Source organism: Siphateles boraxobius, unplaced genomic scaffold (genome assembly GCF_051911475.1).
Source record: "Siphateles boraxobius isolate OS27281-9 unplaced genomic scaffold, OSU_SipBor_1 22, whole genome shotgun sequence".
NCBI lineage: Eukaryota > Metazoa > Chordata > Actinopteri > Cypriniformes > Leuciscidae > Siphateles > Siphateles boraxobius.
The window spans coordinates 4,743,591-4,764,911 of NW_027508833.1; the positions used below are offsets into that span (position 1 = coordinate 4,743,591).

Below are 21,321 nucleotides of genomic sequence, written 5' to 3' on the forward strand. Positions count from 1 at the left end.
AAGTTTGTTAAGGCTGATCCTACGTCAGTACGTTTTTCGACCACGCCTCAAAACGTCACGTGATCACTGGCAAACAGGAAGAACAAGCTGTCAGATGGGAATAACACATGACAGTTGCAAGTTCCTTTATTTTTCTTTTCTTTTTTTTTCTTTAAACATGTATCTTAAATAAATAAAAAATCCTCTTACCGAGTGAGATAATAATTGCATACTTCGCTAGATGTTTGGCATGTTAGATTATTCCCACTCATCAATAGGGACATAAACAACAGCATGAGTATACGAGCACTATGGGTTGTCTCACACGAGAAGGGTGAATCAGTAAAGGTTCGGTTTTCCAGGTAAGGACACTGTCTGTGATTGAATATTAGCATACAGCTTTTTGCATACTGTCTATTTTTTTTTTTTAAATGGCATACTAACGTAGGCTACTGCTTTTATTGATTTTCTGTATGGAATACTTGGATGATCTACTACATTTGCCAAAAATGTGCAGTATACAACCAAGCACAACTTCATTGAATCATTTAACCCACAATGCAATACTCTCAGCATGATCTTCCATTTCCTGTCTAGGTTACCTGTACATATCTCTGTTTTAACTAATTCTTTAATTGGACAAATAAAAAATATTTTTTTAACTAAATTGAATTGAAATAGTTCCATTTATTTCCAATATGATAGGTTTTACTCACTGAATTGAATTTATATGTGTGACAACAGTTTAGCATACTACTGTTTAAAACTTTAAAGTTATCATGAAATGGAAGTTGCGATAGTCTTTTGTTTCCTATTGTGACGTATATCCGAGTGAAACTGTTTATTGAATAAGAAAAAATGTTGGACAGGGCTTGATTTTGTCCATTGGGAATTGATTGGATTGTCGTGGTTTGCTATTGGTCGTTCTTATGTAAGTGACAGGTTGATCCCGCCCTCGTGCCAATAGACACATCATCAGAGAAGAGAAGATACTGCTAGAGGGAGAAGTTATTTTGATTAAAGATTACGAGGGCACACAAATTTAAAAAAATGGTGTTCATTTATAATAAAAACTGCAATATTACATAAATAAAGAATTGTCAATTTTGATTATTTTCTTGTGAATTTCAGTTATCTGGGATTTCCATGAATAAAAAAATACAATCTGTGCACAGCACACATACTACAGTAGTTTGAGTGAAATGATAGCATGCTTTTGTAAACAGCCATTTTTCTGTTTGACTTTTCTATTCAGTTTTGTAATTTTTTTTTCTTTTCATTTAGACGATTCCCAACAGTTGAGCTCCGTGCGAAATCCTTGGCTGGAGCTCAGTATGTGTCTGTTCCGGAGGACCGCGTCGTACCCCAGCTTCTGCTGACAGAGTTGGGCCTGGTGGATGCTGACAAACCTTACGTAGACGCCCGGGACGACTGTGCCCGTCAGCACCGTTCACCGGCAGTGGAACTCCGTGTAGATGGTTCAGGTGGGAGAACCCTCTGGCCCGTTCTCACCGTAACTCAGGGAGTGTTAATCCTAGCCTGCCTTCCTCTAGTGGAAGCGGCCCCTGAGCCTCGGCCTCCTCTCCCCAGCCTGGCCTCAGTCTCTCAGGGCTTAGCTCTTTTGTCAGGCCTGCAGGATTTCCTTTGTGGCCCTGGAGGTAAACCAGAGCCTGATGTGCTGGCCTCCCGTTTGGCTGCCCTTCCTTCTTTGCTTCTGCAGGTTTGCCCTTTGGGGAGACCACTGGACACCCCTCCTCCAGCTGGATCGGTGCCTGTCGCTGTGTCTCCAAGCCCAGGGGGGGCTCAGAAACAACCAGCCTGGAAGGCAGGGGTTCATCGAGGCAGGGCGGTAGTGAGTGTGGCCCTTACCGAGAAGGTGAGGTCCATGCAATACGGCAAGAGTAGCCGACAGGATCTCTGGGATGTATACGGCATGGTCATGTGCAAAGTTAGTCCTCGTCCTGTATGCTTAACTTATAGTTTGATTTGTGTTATTAAACTTGCATTACATTTGTTACTTCATGTTTTTCAGTGTGAGGTTGAGGGCGTTATGCCCAATGTGACCGTCACCCTCACACTCCCACCCAACGGTTCACCCCTGCTGGACATTCTTGTCCATCCCTGTGTGACGTCTCTGGATGCAAGCATTCTCACTGCCTGCAGTGTGGATGAGAATGACGGTTCCGCCTTTTCAGGGCCATACAAATTCCCTTTCTCACCACCTCTGGAGCTTTTCAGACTCTGTAGCTACACCTCACAGGTAAAGCTTAGTCTAGCAATAGTCTGTCTTTTAATAGTTTTTTACGACTCTAAGGCCCTGTTTACACCTGATATTAAGATGAGTTTTGGTTGATCGGATTTTAAGAAGACGAGGGAGACACATACCCGGTGTTTTAATGCGTCTCTTTTGTCCACTTTCAACCACTTCTGTCCTGATTTCTTCGAGGGGAAGGTCTATGTGCGGGTAAATGTATGTTTGTTGCTTTTTTAGATCTTTTGATCTAATGGACAAATAAGCTCACGCAATTTACATATGAACGCGACCACAGACGACGTAAAAACATGCAGGGAGCAGCAGTTTTCATTTCTGCTCTGATAGCCACAAGACCATCTGAGTTTGTGTTAGAAATCAGGAATGATGTGTAAACATTGTGCCTGGTACGTTTTTTGTCTTCAAACCAAACTTGGGTCTTCAGCCGACAAAGTTTAAATCTCGCCTGGCTAGCGTGCTTTCCATAATGTTTATGCATTAGGTCAGTAAGCAGAGAGTAGGCGACCACATGAGCATCTACACTACGAAAGCAATCCGGTCAAATGCGTTTTCGACTACGTCTGGAAGTGGTCGAAAGTGGAAAAGCTCAAAACGTTTTTAGACCCCGTTTACACATGTATTTAGCGTCGTCCACTTGTGATCCGATCGACCAAACCGCATCTTAATTCCAGGTGTAAACAGGGCCTTAAATCTATACTACCGTTCAAAAGTTTGAGTTGGCAAGATTTTTTTGTATTATTTTTTTAGTCTTTTGCTTAGCAAGACTCCATTTATTTGATAAAAAATAACTTTAATTGGGTATATGCACACACTAAAAGCTGTAGTGTCTTTAACTGACCTGGGCTTATAACTTTTTTTGAGGTACCTGTGCCACCGATTCTTGGCTACTACCATCTGAAGGCAGAGGAGAATCATCTAAAGATTAATGTCGTCTTGAAGCTCCATGAAAGTGTAAAAAACAGCTTTGAGTACTGTGAGGCGCACCTTCCATTTTTCAACAAGTAAGTAATGTAAATTTGTAGTAAAAAACTTCATTTTGTACTCCACACGTGTTGGGTGTGCTGCTGGGATTTACACTTTCACTCAGACATTTATAATGGTGGTCTTTATTATCTTTAGCTGGTTCTGTATTTTTGTGCTTATATAAAAGTACATTGGCTGTTATAGTGTCCTTGTGTGTGCTTCCTCACAGGAATCTAATGGGAAGTGTGGAGGTCAAAGTGAGCTCAGGACAGCTTGAGGTGTCGAAAGAGAAGAACTTACTGGTTTGGGTTCTTGGTATGTCTTTACTTAATATTCTATGATGTTTCATGTTTGCATTTATCATTTTAGGGGCCTAACACAGAGATTACCTAGGCACCTATTATTGCATTAGTGTTCTTTTTATTATTATTATTATTCCTCCTCCTTATTCTTCTTCTTCTCTTTATTTTTCTGTTATTGAGTCTATGGCAGCCCATAGAAACGCTTGCGGGAAATGCATGAAATGTGGCTCACAGATAGAGGACAGTCTGTACAATAATCACAGCTATTTTGAAGTCTCTAACTCGATCCCTCTAGCGCCACCAACTGTCCGAATTTGCACTTACTTTTATGCTAGTAACTTTTGAACCTTAAAGGGTACAACGCAATTTTTTCCCTCAAGATAATTCGATTGCACCATATGACATAATTTTCCGTCATGAAAATCAACCATTTTGAGTTTTCTGAAAAAAATGTCTGTAATTTTTTTCGCTGCTAGGGGTCGCTAACCTCTTACAATAACAAAGACGTAGGTTTATAACCCATAAGCGGAATTATGGAACTTGTCGTTATGCCGATGGATCTAATAATGTAGTGAAAACATTCATGTTTTTTAACATTATTGTGGTATGAAGAAGGGCGCGATAAGAGACAGATATCAGCGCCACACTTGCGCGAGTCTCACGGATATAAATGAATAATGATATTTCACTCTCCTGAACGCAAGTTCTGTATTAATACTCACACAGGTCAGTTTATTTGACGAATTAAACTTGTTTCACTTGGTCTACACTATCACACTAAACTGCATTTGAGTGTGTTGAAAGTTATAATGTTATTCTATGCGTTAGTTTGGCTGTATGAGACTAGCAGTAAGCTAGATCAACATTAGAATAACATACTGATCATATTCTAACATTTCATCATGTTGTTGAGCTATATAACATTGGTTTGTTTTATGTACATTTGCTCACCTGTCTAATAAAGTACATGCAAGAGTGGCGTCTCTGTCATGTCGAAGTTTGTCACGGATGTGGAGCTCTCGGCATCTTGAAAACGCCACGCTAATATTGATCCTCGTTTTAGTCCTTTTGTCCCAAATTCTGCTTGCCATGGTCCATAATGTTTGAACGAAAGCGTGCCTCTAGACGTAACACAGTTGTCCACGTCTGTCGCCATGGTTACTATGACAGTACAAGCGGAAACCAGGGATAACAAGGATATTATGTCATTGACAGGCGACAATGACCAGGGACAAGCCATTATTTCAAATTGAAATTTCTCTGAAATTAAAAATCTTTGAGAACTTTTGGGATATTGTAAGTACACAACTGCAGGGAATATATCACACTGTGCAAGTGATTTTTGGATATTTTATTAAAAAAATCTTAAATTATTTTACCTTTAAAAGCTTTATAATAGACCCAACTGTTTTCAAATAACCTAAATAACCAATAAACAAACTGATTCGATGAAGAGCATGTGAACATGGATGTGAAGAAGAAGAAGAAGAAGTTTTATTTATATAGCGCCTTTCCAAAGCTCAAGGTCGCTTTACATGGTACCTTTATAATACATTTAACACTGACGCACAACTTTACAATCACAAAGGACACATATAATCACATTTAGGCGAAGTACATGTTAAACAGATATGCTTTTAACTGTGTCTTGAAAGCAGTCACTGATGAGATATTTCAAAGTGAAAGGGGCAGTGAATTCCATAATGTTGGCGCATTAACACTGAATGACCTTCCGCCTACTGTAGATAATCGAAAACGAGGGATGGACAGTAAACCAAGTTCAGTTGATCTGAGAGAGCGTGCAGGACGGTAGGTGGAAAGTAGATCAGACAAATATGGGGGTGCAAGACCGTTTAATGCCTTATATGTTAAAAGCAATACCTTAAAGTGGATACGTGATGAAACAGGTAACCAGTGAAGGTCATGAAGCACCGGAGTAATGTGAGCAGAACGCCTGGTGGAGGTGAGAACTCTTGCTGCTGAGTTTTGCACGTACTGCAATCTTGCAATAAGTTTTTTGGGAAGGCCAAGAAATAAAGCATTGCAATAATCCAGACGTGATGTGATTGATGCATGAATTAAGAGTTCGGCGTCAGCTAAAGTGAGAGATGGTCTTAGACGAGCAATATTTCGAAGATGAAAGAAAGAGTTTTTAACAATGGAAGAAATATGAGAGCCAAAAGACAGAGTTGAGTCAAATAAGACACAGAGGTTGCGAGTCAGTGATGAAGGCTTTATATGGAAACCATCAATATAGAAGGACTGGTCCATCCTTTTGACTGAAACTGGAGAACCAATCACTAATATCTCAGTTTTATTATCATTTAATTTGAGGAAGTTAAGGGACATCCAATGCTTTATGTCCCTGATGCATGCAGTGAGTGAGTCAGGCAGGGATGGTCTATCGGAGCTGGTGGTGAGGTAAATTTGGATGTCATCTGCATAGCAATGGAATTGTAGTCCATGCCTGCGTATGATGCTACCAAGTGGGTGTATGTAGATGATAAACAAGAGTGGACCTAGAACCGAACCTTGAGGCTGTGAGGCTATATCTCCACAACGCTTCAGCATATTGAGACAAATCTTGGTACAAGTCATCACAAGCATGACCTGAGGCTACTTGCAGCGTTTCGGCTCAGCGCCCCCTACTGGTCAGGAGATATGAAAAATGCCTCTTTATGCTTATAACTTATAATGATTTCCCCATAATCAAAATCATAAACCAGGTCTCTTTTGATTCAGTGCAACATGCTTGAGTCGAATGATAGCCAATTTTCCCATGTTGAAAATTTTGGGTGTTGGCCATTTTTTAAGTTTTTCATTTTTTGTATACTAAACACCTTGTGGTCAAAATTTATGATGAAATTTCAAGAAATGCTAATGGATTTTGATTAAAGCTACAATATAGATTTTTTATAATAGAATATCCAAAAATCACTTGCACATTGTGATACATTTCCTGTAGTTGTGAACTTACAATATCCCAAAAGTTCCCAAAGATTTTTAATTTCAGAGAAATTCCAATTTTAAATAATGACTCGTCCCTGGCAATTGTCGCCTGTCAATGACGTAATAGAGGCACGCTCACGCTGTTGTTGTTTCGTTCAAACATTATGGAGCATGGCAAGCAGACTTTGGGATAAAAGGAGAACTAAAACGAGGATCAATATCAGCGTGGTGTTTTCGAGATGCCGAGAGCTCCACGTCCGTGACAAACTTCGACTTGACAGAGACGCCACTCTTGCATGTACTTTATTAGTCAGGTGAGCAAATGGACATAAAACTAATCAATGTTATATAGCTCAACATGATGAAATGTTAGAATATGATCAGTATGTTATTCTAATGTTGATCTAGCTTACTGCTAGTCTCATACAGGCAAACTAACACATAGAATAACATTATAACTTTCAACACACTCAAATGCAGTTTAGTGTGATAGTGTAGAGTAGACCAAGTGAAACAGCGCTGCGTTACCTCACAAGTTTAATTCGTCAAATAAACTGACCTGTGTGAGTATTAATTCAGCACTTGCAGGAAGTCCGGTAGAATGAAATGTCCTTTATATCCTCGGGACTCGCATTTGGCGCTGATATCTGTCTCTCATTAGCAATCGCGACCTGCTTGGCTGCTTCATACCAAAGTCATGTTAAAAACATCAATGTATTCACTCATCCATAAACATTATTAGATCCATCAGCATGACAACTTCCATAATTCCGCTTATGCGTCATCAACCTACGCCTTTGTTATAGTAAGAGGTTAGCGACCCCTAGCGGCAAAAACAAATTACATATTGTAGCTTTAACTGTTCTCAAATAACTCATTAACTAATTTGATGGTATGAATTCATGATTTTTCAGCCATTTCGACTAAAATCATCTAAAAAAAATTTAATTACTCATTGTTGCGGGCTGATACTCCCAGACATGCTTGCATAACTCATCATGCTTTTTTTGTGTTTGGACCATTAATTGCTGCTTACAGCTATATTTATTATTTATAATTAATAGGCTTTTGTCTTTGTACCTCCTCAGGTCAGAAGTTTCCAAAGGCTCGAGAGGCAACACTGGAGGGGACTATTCATTTTTCAGGGACTGTTGCTGGACCGACAGACCCTCTATGCACAGGACTCACTGCATATATAAAAGTGGGTGAATTTAGGATAAATGAATTCATTCTATCTATAATAAGATATCGAGTGTCAATTTATTGCACAAGATGTCTGTATTAATGTGCCTAATAACAGTTGAGGTGTCACTGTATTCGTTCCAGCTTTATTTCCGTGTGCCAGATTTGACTTTGTCTGGTTGCTGTGTGGACCAACACTCAGTGCAGGTTTACTCCTCTGCCAAACCGCGTATTGTCACAAGTGAGTGATTCAGTTACATTGTTGTTGTTGGTAACTAAAACCAAAACTATTAGAATTATTTCTGTTAATTTAAATAAAGCTGAAATAAAATAAAATATAAATGTTAACACTTTACAATAAGGTCCTATTAGTTATTAATTGTAGTCCTATTAGTTATTAATATTATTTATTGTTAATGTATTAACTAACAATGAGCAAAATATTACAGTACATTAATTATTCATCTTTGTTAACATTAATTACTGTAAAAATACTACTTTTCATTGTTAGTTCATGTTATCTCAGGTCCATTAAATAATATTACCAGGTATAACTTTGGATTTTAATAATGGATAAGTAAATCTTCGAAAAAATACCATTAATTAAGATTAAGAAATGCTTTAGTGAAGCATTGTTTGAATGCTTCATTTTTTCATTCTTAGTTTATGTTAACTAATGTAGTTAACTAATGTTAACAAATGGAATCTTATTGTAAAGTGTTAACATATAAATATTAGAAAAATATATAAATGTTGCCTTGGCAACATAAAATGAGTTTAATTTGAAGAACTAAAATAACTAAAACTGAAGAAAAAAAAACTACCCAGTCATTTAAAAATAAATTATTAAAATTACAAAAGCACATTACAAAACTTAACTTATACCTAAACTAAATTAAAACTAACAGAAAATATAAAAATAAAATATTCAAAATATTATAAAAGCATATATATAGTAAAGTAAAATAACACTGTTCAGTGATGAGCAGTGATTGCATATAAGTATTGCATATAAATATTGAAATAAGTTCACAAGAAAATACGTAAAAAAAAATATTAATTACATCAGCAATGAGAATTATATCTTTATTTTCTCCTCTAGCGCGAGAGCTGGTCTCCTCAGAATACTACATCTGGAACTCAACAAGTGACGCCCCCGTCTCATCTGGACTCGCCGCTCTCTGACATCATCTCATTAATGCACACTGGCCTTAATAAATCATTCCAGGTATTAAAGGATCAGAAAATGTGGCCTCTGACAAATGTTGCTGTCATACAGTGTTAGCTTTCATTTACAGTATGATTTTCATTTACTGTATGGTTTTTCTAATCTGTCAAAATAAAACATGTCATAAAACATTCAGTATGTCTCCTTTATTTAGCTGAATATGGGCAGATGTATAATGAATGATTGGTCAGAGAGATCCTGATAAAAATTTATAATATAATATTCTTTATTTTTTCCGTTATATCAAAATAATTAGTTAGTAACTATATTTTTATAAATAAAGAAAAAGCCATTTTTAGTCAAATGCTCTTTCTTCTTTACTAATAAGAAGTAATGAAGAATTAAAATTCAATTAACAGTCGTTTCATTTAGCTTCAGACTGATCCCTGAGTGTTTACTGCTGTTCAGGCTTCGGTTTTCCCTATTAGCGGTTCAGCTGGTTTATATAGAGGCTCGTTGAGCTCATTCACAAGAGGACTTTGGCCCTGTGTTTGTTTGATGAGGCTGAAAAGAGTGTATTCTGATGGCAGAGAAGGAGAGAAGGCAATTGTTAAAGAGAAATACCAGTCTGGTATCCAAAGAGGTTCTTAATTAGTTTCCAAAGTGACCCATAGAGGTCCCACTTAAGCTTGTCTCCGTGTCTCTCCTGCCCAACAAAAACAGTTAACGGAGACTTAAAAATACCAGTCATCCAACTCGCAACTAAAGAACCCTTTGCGTCTTTAATTGTTGCAATAGAAAATCAATTATGCCGCCTATCCTTGTTTGGCTAAATGTTGAAACTACAAGCATAAATTCTGTGTCACCTTATGAGCAGCAAACAGGCATTTCTGTATGTTTAGCAGCTGAGTAGCATTTGGAGAATTCCCATGGAGAAGACAGCAAGATGATGATGGTTCAGCTGGAGCCACAGAAGAGCTCTCCACTGAAGCAAGCCATTGTCTGAGAGATTAATCGTCTGCCTCGTCCACTGATTGCCTTGCTGTGTCTCTGCAAGAACAAGAGCAAGGCAAGACTGCATTCTCACAAGGATTTCCTCCTCAGAACACTGAGCGTGATCAATCTTATGTTCCCAATAAGGTCCTCTTCATATCCTTAATCGTCTGTCTGTATTCAAAGAGCTTCTCAGAGAGTTTCACACTTCCTCTTAGTCTGACCGGAGCCATTCCCGATCCTACGTTTTCTAGTCACACTTAATTCTAAACGAATATGTTCAAGGTTCCAATAGGATTTTCTATAACAATTAGAATTCCATCCTGAGATATATCGACGATATACCTGAGATCGATTTTTGTATTAAAATGTGGGTCATACTTTATATTAGTTGTCTTATGTACATCAAAAGAAAATCGGGTTTCACTTTATTTGAAGGTGGTTGTGTTAGTGTGTAATAATAATTATCTACATGTAATAACTATAGGGTCAGGGTTAGATTAGAGTTAGGTTTAGAGGTAGTTGCATGTAATTATGCATACAGTCATTTATAGTTATTACAACAGTAACTACATGTAACGTGTAACAAGGACACTGTAAAATAAAGTGTTGAAAAATAAATGACTGTGCAATTACAAGCAAGTACTTTTAAAAAAAATATATAACTATAAATGTAAAAAACATGCATGTATTAAATGTTATAGTATAAGACATCTTAATGTAAAGTGGGACCAAAATTAGCTTCCTATAGGATATTATGTAGATTTTATTGTACTGGACAGTTGAAAACGCCACAGGAGCTATTTTTAGGATCCTGAATAGTTGAGATATTGAGAATGTGTTTCTAGTCGATTTTTCCCCCCTCAGGTTAGAATCAGGGTTATTTTATTTAACAAAAACTAAAACCATTAAAAAAAAACATTTTCATTACTTGAAATAAAATTAACATTACTGAAACAAATCAAACCAACAAAAAATAATAAAAAATTTGATTTCAGTCAGTCACCAATTCTTGATGTAACAAAAACTAAAATAAATAAATAATAAAAATATATTTTAAATAATAATAATGACTAATTATTGATAACAATAAAATGGAAGTGGAAAATATAGGCCTATATATATATATATATATATATATATATATATATAAAAATCAGAATAGTAATAAAAACTGTAATAGTATCTTAAATATACCAAAATAATGTAGGCTACAAATAAAATTCACATTAAATCCTTTAGTGTTGTTTTTTAAATGTCATTAGAGAGTATTATTTCACTAAGGCAATTCTGATGGACATAATGAAGTCGCGCTCAAAACACACACAACCTGCAACAATGAAATGCTCTGGAGTAAAGTCACACAAAATTGGATGTATATAGGTCCATCTAGTGGCCCTTCTTGTAAAATAGGTTTAGGACATCCAAAATGATTTTTTAGGGGGAGGGGGGAAATATCTCTGTCATTACGGCTAATTCGCGATGGAGGGTTTCCTCTGCAATTTTATAGCTTTTAGAATGGCGGTTTTGAAGTGAATTAAAGTTTGTGTTGAGAATTACTTGTTTTGTTCTAGAACACAAACAACACATATTCATATATCAAACGTTCAGAATGTTAAAGCCGCAAACAAATATATAAGGACTGGTCGTGTGAAGTCAACATGGCAGCGCCCAGGATTGTTATTGACTAAAATTCCAATTAAGACCATTTAAAATTGTTTTCGTAACTTGAAATAAAACTTTTCAGATTTTTAATACAATTAGAAATGTTTTCTTGGCAACAAAGTGAATTATTTTACGTCTTAAGAAGTAGGTACTAAACTCAAAAAAGTATTTAATGAATGTTTTTGTCAGTTTAGTAAACTGACGAAAACATTCATTAAAGATTTTTAAAAAAAATATTAACAATGACAAAATACTGCAAAAATGCTTAAACTACAAATAAAATGAAAACTGAAAATATACCAAATAGCAAAATCAAAATATTAATAAATACTAGCCTATAATATTATATAAATGATGCTAAAATAACACTGGTTTGGGGGTCATCTGCTTTTTTTTAAAACTAATGTCTCATACGAATATTTCTCAAATGTGTTATTAATTTATTAATAAAAATGATATGTATATATAATATACACACACGCGCGCGCGCACACACGCACCTTAAATGTGTGCGAACTGTTTTTATTTATTTATTTTTATTTCTATCAATTGGTAAAAAAAAACTCCATTACCCAGCATCCTTTACTGCAACGAGCCGACATAGTGTCGTAAATCATCCGCTCTGCTTTACGGCACATAATAAGCAAGTGTGGAGTGAATTGAGTAATGGCAGGAACAGACACGAGATAGTCCACGAACTTGACATTATTCCTACATTTATCAGGTACCGGCAGCCGGACGGACGCCTGTCTTTGTCGTCGTTTGCTGTGACAGGCTGATTTCGACCCCGTTTTTCTGTCATCATAATAACTGTATGCAGTGGAATGGCTGAAGTGCCGCCAGGGCCTAACGCACTGCCTTCATCCCCGAGCGAGATCACAGGACTGCCCGTGGACGGTTGCACCTTACTGGGCAAAGATGAGGGACGGAACATCATCAGCCCCGGACAGGGACACCAGCACGCCAGCGACCATAAGGCGATAGTGAAATCCAACCAGAACAACGTGCACCCAAATGCATCAGCCTCCCAGTTCCACACAGCCCAGTTGAACGGGGTCCAGTGCAACCACACTCACCTCCAGAACCACGTCCAGCAACACCGGCCATCCGACAATCAAAACTCCACTTCTGATCATCACTTGGACGGAGTCGCTGAAACACAGGGCGATCACACGGAAAACAATTTAACAAGAAATAAACGATGTAGTGATCTAACGCAGAGCCAATCGCCGCCGAACAACGGGATAAACTGCAATGATAGTATGGCGATAACGGAGGGCAGCTCTTGTCGATTGGAGAATGATGTAAGTTGCAGGACTGGTTCGGTGGGTCCGGCTCGGATGGACGAGGCAGAGTCAGGCCCGGGCCCGCAGCGCGCTCGAGTAGAGCAGGCGCCGGCTGACAGCGCTCCGGTGGCGGCGATGTCGAGACTAGCGCTGGAGGAGCACGACGAGTCCATCCGATACGTGAGATACGAGTCTGAGCTCCAGATGCCCGATATAATCCGACTCATAACTAAAGACTTATCTGAGCCCTACTCTATATATACCTATAGGTACTTTATTCACAACTGGCCTCAGCTCTGTTTTCTGGTATGTATCGTGTCATTCAGTTATTCTTGATGGTGTTGAAGAAATCAATATCAAAGCATTCAACATCATAACAAAATGTGTAACACGGATAAAATGGTACTGATTAGCATTTTCGTATGTATTGCCATTTAAATTATATTCCAATGTAAATCAAAGAATAGCATGATATCACTGTTCAACATAAACATGACATTATTATAGTAACGTTAGTCTACATGTCCAAAAAAAACAAAACAAGCAGTCTAAACAAATAACCATGAAATGTCATATAACCATGTTCAAGAAAACATTATACTGGTTTTAATGAGATTCGTGTATTTTAAATGTTTGTCTCATTTCTTAAAGGATTTAGTACATGCCCAATTTAAAACGCATTCTGACCCTTCTGAAAATTTACCGTGATTTTCTACTGACAGATGAGTACCAAAAAAAAAAATCAATATCAGAGCACCCAACATCATCTCTGATATAATCAGATGTAACATGTCCATGTTACAGTGATGGTAATATCATGCTACTGTGATGTATAAAATGTTACTGATTGATTAGCTTTTTCATATATCGTGGTATTTAAATATGCCAATTTACATTAAAAAAAGCACATTAATACCATGGTAAGTGCCATGCTATCATATATTACCATGGTTTATCTAAAAAACATGACATGGCCGAAACACAGTTTATTTTTTATACATTTGTTATGTATTTTCAAATGTTTGTCCTTTTTGAAATGTCATATTGCTTAAGTGTTTCAGATGTAACCATGTGACTATTTACTGTTGTAACACTAAATATGATTTATTGTGTCTTTTGCAAGAATGATGTTTAATATTTATATAATCTGTTAGTGAGTAAGGATGTATGCTTACATAACAGACGAGTATCAGAAAGTGTCATGGTATACATTTTCTGTGATAATACCATGCATTTTTGACACACTAATACCATAGTATTGTAGTACTAGGGTAGGTTCATTAATCATTCTGTACAATGGGATACACCATCACTCCGCAGTATTTTGTAAGGGTAATTTTTATCAAACAGATGGTGAGTATTGTAGTTTCACAACAAAAAATAGGATCTAACCATGGTAATGTGGAGCAGCCCATATCCTGGTTTTAGCTGTGGTTTTATTAAAAAGTACCACAGTATGTCAGAACTATGGTACATTCCAAGGTGTCGAAGTGTATTTATATCTTTTTGAACAGATTACGAGTGGTGTAAATAATATCTTGAGCCTAGTATTAGAGATATTTGTCATTGTTTTGCACAGTTTGCACTTGATGACTCTTTCTTTGATGTGTCACAGGCGATGGTTGAGAAGGACTGTGTTGGTGCCATTGTGTGTAAGCTAGACATGCATAAGAAGATGTTCCGTCGAGGATACATCGCCATGCTCGCCGTGGACTCCAAATTTCGCAGGAAAGGCCTCGGTAAGAGCTATGCTAGCATGGTTGCCCTCACCTCAGAATGGCAACAGAAGGGATCTTTTTATAGGACACGCGTCTGCTTCAGTGTCAGCTCATGGATACATTTAGTGTCTCTGAATGCTTTGAACTGCTGTAAATCAATGGTTTGCCTTTCTGTGTCGAAGGAGCTCGATCGTTCCATGTGTATTCTCCATACTGTATTATTTACCATATTCAATAGTTTTGTATAATACTGGAAATGTAAATGATTAAAAGCTGTACTTGTTTGTTAGGCACTAACCTTGTGAAAAAGGCCATTTATGCTATGGTGGAGGGGGATTGTGATGAGGTAAGAGATTAATCTTGTAAATATTTCACGCTGCGGATATATTTGGAATGGAATACTGCTACATACTACACAGTAGAGAAGCTTGGATTCTCCCAGACGAGGTTGACAATGCTTTTCTTCTGAGTCGTGGGTTAATGCTATTCACATTAAAAGTATTGTTCTTTGAATCACTTTTAAAATGAGTATAATACATTTATTTTAAAAATAGTAAATTATATAGTAATACATGTTTTAAACTGCCTTATGCTACATTTTGTCATGTGTACTACTGAAGTTGGATCTCAGAAACTAATGCTGTTTGTCATGATATATGCTAAATGTGCTGAATATTTAAAATACAAATTAGCAGATGTTTTTATTGAATTTTGTGTACCAATTTTCAGTAAAAAGCGAGGAAATATGCCATAATACTCATCATTGTCCATTTTTATATTATTTTCTTAAATAGAAGATCAGTAATATTACATTGTGAGATACGTTATCTAAGGCTAAGTCGTCAGGTTGTATTCTGCAAATGCATATGTACAGTGCAATTCAAAAGTTTAAATGCATAATACTTTTATTTAGCAATTTTCAACATTGATAATTATAAGAAATGTTTCTTGAGCGGCAAATCAGAATATAAGAATGATTTCTGAAGAATCATGTGACACTGAAGACTGGAGTAATGATGCTTCACAGGAATAAATTAAAAAAGTTATTTTAATTTGTAGTAATATTTCAAAGTTTTACTTTTTTTATCAAATACACTTCTGTTCAAAAGTTTGGGGTTGGTGAGATTTTTAATGTTTTAGAAAGACGTCTCTCATGATCACCACAACTGCGTTTTTGTTTGTCCAAACTACAGTAAAAACGGAAACAACATAGTGAAATATTATTACGATTTAAAATATCTGTTTTCTATTTTAATATATTTTAAAATGTAATTTATTTCTGTGATCAAAGCTGAATTTTCAGCATCATTACTCCAGTCTTCAGTCACATGATTCTTCATAAATCATTCTAATATTCTGTTTTGCTGCTCAAGAAACATTTCTTATAATTATCAAAGTTGAAAATAGTGGTGCTGCTGCTCAATACATTTGTGGAAACAGTGATAGATTTGTTTCTCAGGATTTTGCAAATGAAAGAATCAAAAGGAAAGTTCAAAAGAACAGCATTTTTAAAAAATATAAATCTTTTGTAACATTATAAATGTCTTTACTATCACTTTAGATCAGTTTAATATATCCATAATGTGCCAATTAAGGGACTGTTTACACCTGGTCTCTTCATGCGTTTTCTCTGATCGGATAGCTAAACATCCCAGGATATCCTTCGGAAAAAGAGTGGGGGTTTAACCCCCCAAATTTGTCCATCATGGCCTCCTAATCATCCCCATATATACTGAATGGCTTCATATACACTGTTGTCTCCTCTCCACCAGTAAGCTGGCGTGTGGTGGGCATTCTGGCACAATATGGCTTCCGTTGCATCATCCATGTGGATGCGGCACTTTGGTGGTCGTTGAGGCGATTCCACCTTCCATATGTAAAGCGCTTTCCTTTGATTTATATTAGTTTTGTGAAGACCCATTTATGTGGCCAAGTGCAAATTGAACCGTTTTAACAAATCCGCTATCCAATCAGTAAAAACACTTGAAGTGAATGAGTATGTGGTACTACGCCGTTCCAAATATGCCTCAACTTGTATTTGCCCCTCACTTATGTTTTACATGTAATATAGTATTTGAAAACCTATGCTATGCCCATTATTTCTATATGCTTTATTTTCCTCCTCAGGTGGTGCTAGAGACGGAAATCACCAACAAATCAGCCCTGAAACTCTATGAGAACCTGGGCTTTGTCAGGGACAAGCGGCTGTTTAGATATTATTTAAACGGAGTGGACGCACTTCGGCTTAAACTCTGGCTTCGCTAAATCAAACTACGGGGTCCCTCAACTCTTTCTCCATCCCTTTGGCCTCCTCTGCCTCCGCCCCAGTCCTTTGGCTCAGATCACCTGACTTCCCATCAATAGAAAGACACTCGACCTCTGTTGAGCCACAAAGGGGAAACTCTGAGGGGAATTTCAACCAATCATAATAAAGTGTTTTAAGAACTTTTTGTGTAAACAAAAGAGAGGTCATTGCAGATAAGAAAAAGATGCTCAAAGTCGGGTACTAATATGACATTGACACCGAAAAGAAAACACATGTTTGCTTCTATGTTCAGGTGTCAATAGCCTGGCTTAAGACCTCCGTGTATTTGCGTCAGGCAGTGGAGGCGGATGGGCAGAATGTGTCGACGGCATTGGAGAAATGAATCGTGCCGAAAGCAAACAGTGCGCTACACATAGTTTTTTTGTTGTTGTTGTTTTTTTATGAACAATCACAATGCGAAGGATGAAAATGTGTTTAAACCGACTCAACGAAACTACTCAAATTAATTTTTGTTTTACAATTTTGTTTTTCTAAAAGAGGGTGCACGGGAGCATTGCAGGTTGCGATTGTGCCTGCTGCTTTGCGTTGTTTTTGTGCGTATGGGGGTCTGTGGTTTATTTTATGTTTTGGAAAACACTGAGCAGAGCCTTGTGTGCTTTAGAAGTTTGATCTACGACAAACTAACGTACACAGATAAAGAAACACTTTAACCTGAGTGCTGTGAAACCGTGCAGACGGCATCTCTGCTCTTTTAAGTTGGTCTTATTAGCTCACGGTTTGCCATATTGGTTTATGTGGCTTGTGAATCTGACATAAGTGTTTTGTACAGCTAAATTAAAATGAATGGAAATCAATTACTAAATGGCCTAAAAGGAGAGTATTCCCTGTTTTTTTCAGTAGCCTACTTTTTTTTTTTTTACCACAGACTTCATCATATATACTCCCTTTCCATGTCTGATACAATGTTTGCATATTCGGATATGCTGAACTAGAGAAATGAACCTCAAACAGACGCACTTCTCATTTTTGCACTGATTAGATAGGGAATTTGTGCTCTGTATATTTCCCTTGTCCTCCACTGCTTTAGTGGAACAGTAAAGGACAGACTACAGATCTCACCAGCTCAGTTGCTCCATTGGACTCATGCAAATAGTTGCTTTAAAGTCATGAAACTATGGATGCTTGTTTCCACCTTGGAATAAAAAACAGAAAAGATAATTTCCACTTTTTAGGGTTTTTTTCTTCTTTTTTCCCCCCTCGAAATTGTGAGTTTACATCTTGCAATTCTTTTTTTCCCTCAGAATTGCCTGATGTAAAGTTGCAATTACGTGTAATAGTCCCAATTGCAAGATATAAACTTCCAATTGAGACACTTTTTTTCTCAGAATCTCGCACTCCTGACTATTACTCGCAATAGCGACTTTCAGTCAGGCTTGTCGGGTTTTTTTCTCAAAATTGGACTTTATAACTCGCAATTATTGCGAGTTTATAACTCACAATTCTGAGAAAAGATTTATTTTATTTTTAAAGTAATTTATTTCTCACAATTGCAAGTTAGAATGTAAAGTCGCATTTGTGAGAGAAGTAATTTCTTTATTTCTCTCAGTTGTGAGTTACAATGTCAGAATTGTTAGTTTTAAAGCTAGATTTTTTTCTTTAACTTTGTATCCCCCATTTCTGAGATTTTTTTTAAATTCTGAGATGTAATCTCCCAATTGTGAGAAAAAAAAGTTATTATTGTGAGATAAAAAGTTTCAAATATCTTTTACTTTTTTACATTTTTTATTCTAGGGCGGAATCAAGCTTCCATATAATACAGATTGATTATATGCAAGACGACAATGTTTAGAGGTGTTTTTAAAATTGAATGGAGGAATTTTCAAGAGGTTCTTGTTTTTATTGGTTTGTGTTTAACAGTAGTGTGCTGTGGCAGGTTGTACCATCACGTTGTATGTAAGTGTTTCTATGTCATTGCCAATAGACCCCCATTTTGCTTTGCTGCTGGCTCATGAGTTGTTCTTGGAAAAAAAAACTTTGTTTTTTCAAGTTTGGAGTGGGAAACCGTTTCTTTGATTTGCTTAATGTACATATGGAAGTTTGATTTGTTGTTTTTGATTTTCAACAGAAAAGATCCCCATAGAGCTGCTGCTCTCAATTGTCGAGAAGATGGATGGGTTGCTTTATAAATTTGCGCTTAAATACACTGATATTGCTGATGGAATTATGGGAAGAGGAATTTATGCATCTTTTGGTTGTTTTTCGGTTTTATTGCATTTTTTTTATAAAGCCCAAATTGTAGTACATCTCCCTGAAATGTAACGGTCCCATCAATTCCCTTTGTCAGAAAGGCTCAGGTGTTTGGTTTCTATTCAATTCTCCTATTACTAGTCAGGGGCTCCTTTCAAGGACCCAGTGGTTCTTAACAGTCAACTTGTCTTTGATTCCTTTTGATTTGGGTGGACAGTCAATGTTGAAATGGAAATTGGAGACCCTTTGAGTAGCTTTCGTCCAAACAGACCATCTAAGTTTTTAGATGGCAGATGTATATTTAGCTTGAAATACAGGGATTGTTCACATTCAACATCATCATTTATTCACCCTCAAGTCTTTCCAAGACTGCATAGTTTTTGTCTTCTGTAGAACACACTAGAAGACATTTAAATCTGTTTTTCCCCTACAATGCCGATTGGGGTCAAAAGAACATTGGATGTATATTGTATAGACAAAAATTGTTGAAGCATTCTTCAAAATGTGTTCTACAGAATAAAGTCATACAAGTCTGGAATGACATGAGTGTGAGTTTAATAAAGAAAATTTTCTGGTTTGATGAACTATCCTTTTATTAAAATCCAATGCTTTTCACAAGATGCCAACTTTGCCATTTCTATGCTGACCATATTTTCGTATTGGAGAAATACTGGTGGTTGGCACAATGATGTTTTTTGCACTGCCAATATCTGACTTTTGTGGTTTATCACTGTAAGCTTTCCTTCAGCTTTAGACCGAACAGCTGGCAGGTTCTAGCTGGGTAAGATCACATATTCAGATGATGTGGACACTAATCTGACTGGCTTCTGTTTTGGGGAATCATTCAATGATGGGACTAATTTTGAATCTGCACTTGTGGCTAAATATCACCCTTGTAAACGGTGGAGTTTATGTTGTAGTTAGTGTAACTCTTGTACTTTCAGCTGATGATTTGGACGAGTGAGATCTGCACCTCAAACAGGGATCCATTTTGCTGGGGGAAGAGCGACCGTTTGCATGTTGATGAACATTTTCTTCACCCTTGTTTCTCCCACTTTCACCCCTGACAAAATGTCTTGCAAAAGTTTCTTTGTTTTCAAGTGGACAACAGACCTGGTTTAAAAATTATAAATAAATTATTTGATTTTTAAGCAAATGTAGTAGTTTGTTTTTTTCTGAAAGGAGAGCTTGGAAATCAAACTTTGTAATGTTAAATGATTTCCATTCTATTTTAATGCTGTGGTTTATTGATATTTTTTAGAATAATTAAGACAATTAAAAGGTTACTTGAGCAATCTATGTGCCACTATTTAGGCGACACCAAACAGAACTAGAATCTGTGTGAGCAGATTAAAATATTATTGGTGGTGTTATAATTATTATTATTTTGGGTGAAACTACATCTTTTACAGAATAATGGCAGGCGGAGAATTGTTTGGAAGTTGTTTGCAACGTCAGTATTTTTCAGATTCTGTTTGATGCTGATAGTGGTGCAGCAATTACAAACTTAACCTTTAAACTTTGCTTACTTCAGTATAAAAAGGCCATCACAGCAAAAGGGCCACCGTGTTCAACATCAGCTGTATTCAGATGCAGTAGTTCATTTAGCTATTTACAGCGGCAGAGGTACTTGATTATTCATTGCTGTTAATTTGTGTGTAAGTACACTGATTTAAATCTGTTAAAATTCATTGTTGTTGTCAAGAGGAGGCAGCTGTACTCTAAACCATTACAATGCACAAGACCAATTCACATGACAATATTTTTATTTTATTCCCCAGACTACATATACAGACATATAAATATAAAATGTCTTTCTAGTTTTGCATAATCATAATACCACATCATGTGTAACAGTTTATTTATTTAGTTTTAAATGCAGTTATATACATTTGTCACAAGTTGCTTGTTGGTTACACTTGATCCCTAATTTTTCTGAATGGTTTTGCTTAAAAAGTGCCAAGTCTTCAAATTGCAGTAACACTTTATTTTACAGCCATGTCCCCCATGTACATCCTATGTACTAATAGTAATTGTAACAACTGGATAATAACTGAACTTAACCCATGTAGTTACCTTATATTACCCAGTACTTTCTTATTTAAGTGCACGTACTGTAAAACAAAGTGCCAAATTGGCTAGCTGCCTGCAGGATTAAAAAAGGCATGATAAAAATGTTCAATATCATTGGAAAACCTTTGGTCAGTTTCACAGACGAAGCTTAAATCTAGTCCCAGACTAAAATGGATGTTTGAGCTGTTTTTACTGAAATCAACTTGAAATATGTCTAAAAATCTAAAAATATGTCAGTGCTATTGTTTTGTCTCAAGA

At 36.7% G+C, this 21,321-nt stretch overlaps 2 protein-coding genes across 2 annotated transcripts; both read left to right on the forward strand.

Moving 5' to 3' along the window:
- The first annotated feature begins 65 nt into the window (after positions 1–65).
- Positions 66–9,010, forward strand: ap5m1 (adaptor related protein complex 5 subunit mu 1). The gene is made up of 8 exons (XM_077238437.1): positions 66–341; positions 1,264–1,927; positions 2,012–2,239; positions 3,113–3,252; positions 3,444–3,529; positions 7,554–7,666; positions 7,792–7,888; positions 8,750–9,010. Exons 1-8 carry the CDS (start codon positions 274–276, stop codon positions 8,830–8,832), a joined length of 1,479 nt encoding a protein of 492 aa, XP_077094552.1. The 5' UTR covers positions 66–273; the 3' UTR covers positions 8,833–9,010.
- Positions 9,011–12,092: 3,082 nt separating this feature from the next.
- naa30 (N-alpha-acetyltransferase 30, NatC catalytic subunit) lies at positions 12,093–20,146 on the forward strand. Its single transcript, XM_077238438.1, has 4 exons — positions 12,093–13,065; positions 14,375–14,498; positions 14,768–14,823; positions 16,605–20,146. Exons 1-4 carry the CDS (start codon positions 12,298–12,300, stop codon positions 16,740–16,742), a joined length of 1,086 nt encoding a protein of 361 aa, XP_077094553.1. The 5' UTR covers positions 12,093–12,297; the 3' UTR covers positions 16,743–20,146.
- Positions 20,147–21,321: the final 1,175 nt, after the last annotated feature.